This window comes from Notamacropus eugenii, chromosome 5 (assembly GCF_028372415.1).
Source record: "Notamacropus eugenii isolate mMacEug1 chromosome 5, mMacEug1.pri_v2, whole genome shotgun sequence".
Lineage (NCBI taxonomy): Eukaryota > Metazoa > Chordata > Mammalia > Diprotodontia > Macropodidae > Notamacropus > Notamacropus eugenii.
Genome location: NC_092876.1, coordinates 337,220,779 through 337,227,913, shown reverse-complemented (window position 1 = coordinate 337,227,913; position 7,135 = coordinate 337,220,779). Strand labels below are relative to the sequence as shown.

Here is a 7,135-nt window from a genome sequence, read left to right as displayed (position 1 = left end):
GTCATTTCATTGTCTGACTCTTCATGAGCCCACCTGGAATTTTCTTGGCAAAGATATTGGAGTGGTTTGCCATTTCCTTCTCTAGCTCATGTTACAGATGAAGAAACTGAGGCAAACAGGGTGAAGTGACTTCCTCAGAGTCAACACAGCTAGTGTCTGAGGTCAGATTAGAACTCAGAAAGATGAGTCTTCCTGATTCCAAACCTGGTGCTCTATCCACTGTGCCCAGTCTTAAGAGTTATTGCACCTGGAAAGCATCCTTTGCTACTTTCCACTGTTCAGTGTTTCTCCAATCATTCTCTCTTCCTTCCTTCTCACATACTAGCTCAAAATTTCTGGGTTGGCATGACCCTTCTGGGTCCAAACCACACAATTGTTTCACTGCTTCTCAGTTTGAGAAAAGACTACAACTTCAAGGGACTTTAGAGCTTACCTCCTTTGAGAAAGCAGCCAGTCTGGTTAACAAAGAGATACTTCCCTTAGTTGAATTAGACAAACAAACAAACAACCCTAATACTCTTTAAGAGTAAATAAAAGGATCACTTCTCTTGATCTGGTTAACTATAAACTAAGAGATGCTCCATTGATTAACCAAGGGACCTTCCTTCTATCTAAACCAGTTTCCTGGAATCTGAATTCCTTTCTTAACTTGTTTTAGTGAATTACTGAAAACTATTACTGAAAACTCATGGGGTCCTTGACTCCAATAAGACTGAGGATTTCAGACTAAAGCTCAGTTAAAATATTATTTCCTATTATTACCTAAAATAAAAAGTCTTAATGGAGATGCTTTAATGGGCAGCTAGGTGGCTTAGTGGATAGAATACCAGGCCTGGAGTCAGGAAGCCTCATCTTCTTGAGTTCAAATGCAGCCTCAGACACTTACTAGCTATGGGACCCTAGTCAAATCATTTAGCTCTGTTTGCCTCAGTTTCTTCATCTGTAAAAGTAGGCAGAGAAGGAAATGGCAAACCACTCCAGTTATCTCTGCCAAGAAAACCCCCAATTGGTACATAACTGAAAAATAACAGAAACAATGGAGATGCTTCCCCATAGGGCAGAGTCAAAATAAGAATCTGGGTCTCCTGCTTCTTGGCCTACATCCATACCTTATAGGAAGAGGTTGGCAATAATCAATCAATCAATATTGATTTAGGGCCTACTCTGTACCAATACAATTTATAGGGAACATGTTGTCAGGTGGAATAAATGATGCCTTGTGATTCTAGGTGGCTATTCCAGATCTGGTGAAAGCAGTAAGCAATGCGGACATCCTCGTGTTTATCACACCACATGAATTCGCTACCCAAACCTGCTCTCGGATAGCAGGTCATTTGAAATCTGGAGCATTTGGAATCTCCCTCACCAAGGTACAATCTAAGTCATCATTCCTAGCCTAACTGACAAGCTCTATATTCGGTGGAGGAGGAGGGGTAGCCAAGATTAGCCCTTCAAAATCCAATGTGCTTCTCTTTGAGCTCCAGACTCCAGACTAGCAATCCTAAATCAAATCTCTAATCCATAGACTTTGTGTTGACAAACTCCTAAATTTTTCTGTGAGACTGGGAGTCCAAAGAGAAATGAAGATGGACTATTTTCTCTATAAAGAGAAGATGCTAGGGACCAGCTAAAGTAGTATTATGAATGTGCAAGTTCTATGGTCTCCTCCAATCTTTGGCAAGTATATGGAGTCCATATTGCCATGGGTTTATACAGCAGCACAATTAGGGAAGATGCCCTGAGCATTCCGTTCCTTACCAAAGAGCAATCTAGCTCTTAGCTTCTAAGAATACTAATCTCCACTGAATCATTGAGAACCCAGGGAACAAAACTGATCCAGGAATAGTGTGGTAGAATCCTCTTTTGATGTGATTGATAATATGTGGGTCATTTGGATCAAGAATTTGAAAAATTTGTCATTATAATCACTTAATTTCTCTGAACCTTTTTTTCTCATCTGTAAAACGGGGATAATACTTGTCACATCTGTCTTTTAGAGTTGTTGTAAGGCTTGAATGAGATAATATTTGTAAAGCATTTTTTAAACTTTAAAGCATTACAGAAATGCTTGCTGTTGTTATTATGGGGGAGACAAGCCACTTTTTCAGTTATCTAGGCCTCTTTCTTTCTCTTCTACTTCTTCTAATGGTGAATTAGGTGGCACAGTAGATAGAGCATTGGGCCTGGAGTCAAGAAGACTCATCCTCCTCACACATTTGCCAGCTGTGTGGCCCTGGGCAAGTCATTTAATCCTATTTGCCTCAGTTTCTCCATCTGTAAAAGGAGCTAGAGAAGGAAATGGTAAAAACCACTCCAGTATGTTTGCCAAGAAAACTCCAAAAGGGGTCACAAAGAGTCACACATGACTGAAAACTACTGAACAACCAAATGACAATGGTGACCTGGAGAATCATAGATGAATCACTCTGAGGAGAAGCCTGTGAGGCAAAAGGGGGATGGAGGAGGGGAGTTTTCTATTATGAGCTAAAAATTAAGTTTTGCAATTATCTATACATTTCAGTTATCTAAGTCTTCTTTTCCTTCCTTGTCAGTTTACAAAGTTCACTGTGAGATTGGCTGTTTGAATGACTTCTCTCCCTGGAACTGGCACTTGGTTTCCAATTTTCCTTTAGGGTAAATGCCAAGCTTGGAGTCAAGAGCTGTTGTTCAGTCATTTTTTCAGTTGCATCCAACTCTTTGCAAATAGTTTTTTCTAAAGCTTTCAAATATTTTCTTTTCTTTTAATAGTTCAGTTCATAATCTAACGATATTCAGATTAGGAGAGAAGCTGCATTCCTAACAGCATTATCTGATACAATAGTTTACCAAATTTCCCAATACAAGATGATATTGCGTCAATATTTCCAAATGACCTTACACAGAAAATCATTCATTCTATGTGGAACTTGCTTCCTTAACATAAGGTGATTTATAATATGAGTTGATTTATAAACTTTCCCCCTCTTAGCCATCTGTGACCCTGGGCTCTTCCACTTCTGGATCACATAATTCCCAAGTTTAAGCATTAGGGAACTCGCGCCGTATCACCAGCAGTGCTGAAACAAATTTATAACCATGTCAGAAAGCAAGTCTCAAGCATTTAATAAGATAAAAGAATTAAGACTTTTAAAAAACATTGAAATAATCTTAATAAAATAAAATACATGCAACAAAAAGTTAGGTTTTAGACAATGCTATAAGAGCTGAATTTATATAACGGAACAGTATCTAAATTATAAGAGAAGTCATTTTTCTACCTATATTGGTGTTAGCAAGTTTCACATTATATAAGCATGTTATGATGAATGAAAAGTAAGAAAGACATAATTTCTGGGCAATTCATAATCAATTTATTAATTATAGCTAACAAACAATTTTTAGAAAATAGGTCAGTTGCACTCTTAGAAGCCAAAGAGAAACCTTTGTGGGGCTGCTAGGCATTTTAAATACCCTTGGAAGAGTGGGTGTTCTGAGATCAACTCTGATTGGTGGGCAATTAATTGGAGAATGAATATTATAATGAAATGCCCGCTTATTCTAAGGGACAAAGAGACTCATCCCTACCCAGACCACTCCCTCTCCCCCTTGGGTTCTATTCATCACCAGGTCTTAACTGAGTAGAACAATATTGGGGTTATGGTAAGAACGCTCCCTAGATGAGATGATCTTTACTCATTATTCAGAACTCAAATTTCCTCAGATTTCCCAGCTGGGTGGGGTCCCACACAAGATTGAACCCAATCTCCTTATCTTTCAGAGGCTGTTTGAGGCCCTGTCTTTCAGAGGCTAGTTTGATTGAGAAAATAGGAAGAGAAAACTTTAATCTTAGTTTAATAATTGGTTATTAATATAAGAGAAAAGAATCATTTTTCTCAATGTATTTAATCTTACATTAATAGCACTAAAATATATATATACAGCTTTACCAGTTTGAATTCATACCTATTATCATTAGGTTAAGTGAAAGTATGCTGGCCTCAGTATTATAAGTCATTGCTTTTAGAATGTCCCTCTTTCAGGCAATCCTGGTTAAGTACTTACCCTGGATCACATAGCTTACTAAGTGTCTGAGGCCATATTTGAACTCAGGTCCTCCAATCTCAAGGACCAGTGTTCTATGCACTATGCCATCTAGGCACCACTACAATCTCTCTAAAGTTCTAGGTGAAGGACTGATTTTTGGCCCAAAAAACTTGAAGGAGTTTGGTCTACTAGTAGCAGGTTATGACCCATCTCATGTCCTTGAGAATTTTCACAAAACACAAAGAAGTTAAGACAATTAACAATTTGATACAATTCTCAGTTTGCATGATATAGGAAACACTTCCCCTGCTCCCCAGCACCTGGGACTGACATAAAAAAAGTCCAAGGATTTGTTGATAGGTATTGCTGTCAATCATACTCATTAGCACACAAACATTTTAAAAACCATGTCATGTGCTCAGAGTGTAGTCCTATGACATACAAAAACCTGTGGGCCCTGAGCAGACTTAGTAGCCTTAGGCAGAATGGGCAAAATGACATTTTACAGAAGACAGAAGGGGAAGGTAAAGATTTACATATCAAAGAACAGGTAACCAAAGGGGAAGAAGATTTATATCACAAATGTTGACCCATAAACTCTAGGAATATAGGTAGAAACGTGCAGGCTGACTCTCAACCTCAGAGCTATACCTGGATACTTGACTTGCTCATTTTAAGTAGATTTATTTACTTATTTATTTAAAGCTTAGCCTGAAATTCTCTTCTCACTAACTAGTTAATTGATGGAGCTAAAGTTTGATGTCAGCAAAACTCTTCAAGTGCTAGCTAGTTATGTGGCTTACTGTCCTAAGGAAATGGCAGTCATAAAGCCAATACAGAAAAATTCTCTTATGACCCAAGAGAAGCCCACTTTCACCTTTGGCAATGCTGTCTTTTGGAAGAGTGAAATCAGACTTAACTCATTTTCATTGGCCCCACCATATGCAGTATGGCGGGTCCTGCTCAGCCACAAATTGGTTGGGTCCTCAAAGCTCCTCCTCAGGACTTCAGAACTGGACTAGACAAAAAACTCAGCATGGACTCAATGTCTAGATCTAGGATGACTTTCTCTCGTGACTTCTTGAAACTCACAAGGTTGTGGTCCTTTTGAATAATATTCACTTAAAAAGGAAAAAACAAACACACAGGCAACGACTAAGGACATATTCACAGGCCACATGTCTGCTTCAGATGGAGAAAGTCCAAGTCTCCTTCCTGACAGTATTGCTCCTTTTCAGAATGCTGCCAACCTGAAAAAAGTCAACTAAGAAAGAGAAAAGGTGATATCAATTAGAGCCTTCTGAGCATACCCTATTTCTGGCTATGCACCTGCAGCTAATCTAGGAGGCTTCTTCCTATCAACTATGTGGTTAGTAGACCAGAAACACTTACAGAATGTCTGTGCATCCTCCCAAGTTTTCCAGTGTACTTCCCAGAAAACAGGGTTCCCAGCCTTTTCCATGTGAGGAATTACATCAACCCATCACACTGATAAAGGCTGGGCTACGTGGCCAGTCTCTTCTTAAAGGTGTAAATGTGAAGTAAGGGGCATTGTGGCATTGTAGATAAAGAGCTGGCTACAGATTCAGAAAGACCTGGGACATTCAAGTCATAACTCTGTCATAGAGAGGCATATCATTAAACCTTTTAGTGCCCCAGAGAACTCTAAGATTAGAATCTGCAGAGCAAGAGATGATCTGCATTGGTAGAGGGAGTTTCCTCACTGGGCTTTACCAATAATATCACAGTTATAACGTCCTCCTTGATGATTATATTAAAAATTCCTACACAAAGATAAAAGGAAGTAGAAGTATGGGTGATTCTTTTTTATTTTTTTAAATTTTTTACTTTGACTTTCAAATTCTCTCCTCTTTAGCCCTTCCCCTACACATTGAGAAGGTGAGAAGTATGAAGTCATGTAAAACGTTTCCACATTAGCCATGTGGGAAAAAGCAGAAGAAAAATAAATAAAATGAAAGAAAACATGCAATCTGCATTCAGAGCTCGTCATCTGGAGGTTAATAGCATTTTTCATCATGAATCCTTTGGAACTGTTGTGGATCATTGTATTGATCAGAGTAGCTAAATCTTTCACAGTTAATTGTGTTGTTACTACGTATATATAACTACATTTTCCATCAAGTCATAGGCCTTTCCATGTTTTTCTGAATCCATCCACTTTGTCATTTCTTTTTTTTTATTGAATTATTTTATTTGTTTACAGTGTTCAACAATCACTTCCATATATCTTAGATTTTTTTCCACTCCCTCCCTCTTATTCCCTGCTCCCTCCTCACTCCCTCCCTGAGAGGGTGTACCATCTTATATAGGTTCTACACATAAATGTAAAAGGGATATACATAGATAGAGGGAGTGCGTATAAATCAAATGATGCTATGATAACAAATGTGATTTAAGGGTGGGAAGGGATTGTAATGGGAGATATGAAAAGGAGGAGGCAGGAAAAAAATAAATTCCATCACAGGAAGAGGCACAAAAATATATTACAGTAGAGGGAAAGAGGGGAGGGAGAAGAGCACTGTCTGAGAGGTACTCTGGTCTGATTGGATTCAAGGAGGGTACAACTCAGTTAAGTATGGAAGTATAATCAGCTCTATAGGAAGTAGGAGGGGAAGGGGGAAAGAAAAGGGAGGGGAGGCTAAAAGGGAGGGAAGAAGTAGTAAGGAAAAAGGGGATTAAAAGGGAGGGAGGCTGAAAGAAGGGAGGGAAGACTGAGGGGAGCGGTGGTCAAAAGTTAAAAATCTATTGTGGAGGGGAAGGGAGAAGGGAGAACTAAAAGCACAAACAAGGGGAAAGGGGATGGAGGGAAAGAAAGATAGTAATCATAACTGCGAATGTGAATGGGATGAACTCTCCCATAAAACGGAGAAGGATAGCAGAATGGATTAAAAACCATAATACAACAATATGTTGTTTACAATAAACACATTTGAAACGGGGGGGGGGGGGAAGGGGGTACACACAGGGTAAAGGTAAAAGATTGGAGCAGAATATTTTGTGCTTCAGGTGATGTAAACAAAAGCAGGGGTAACAATCCTAATCCCAGACAAAGCAAAAGCAGAAATACATATAATCAAAAGAGATAAGGAAG

The 7,135-nt window shown here is 38.9% G+C and overlaps 1 protein-coding gene across 6 annotated transcripts in view; it reads left to right on the top strand.

The window, feature by feature from the left end:
* The window catches only part of LOC140506491 (glycerol-3-phosphate dehydrogenase [NAD(+)], cytoplasmic-like), a 61,509-nt gene that overhangs the window by 37,532 nt on the left and 16,842 nt on the right, over positions 1–7,135 (top strand). For 5 of the 6 annotated variants that reach the window (XM_072613733.1, XM_072613737.1, XM_072613734.1 and 2 more), the window contains one exon: positions 1,230–1,370. The exons of the other annotated variant lie outside the window; for it this stretch is intronic. In XM_072613733.1, the coding sequence (XP_072469834.1) occupies positions 1,230–1,370 (141 nt within the window). The remainder of the gene's footprint in view (positions 1–1,229; positions 1,371–7,135) is intronic. 6 annotated transcript variants of the gene reach the window in all.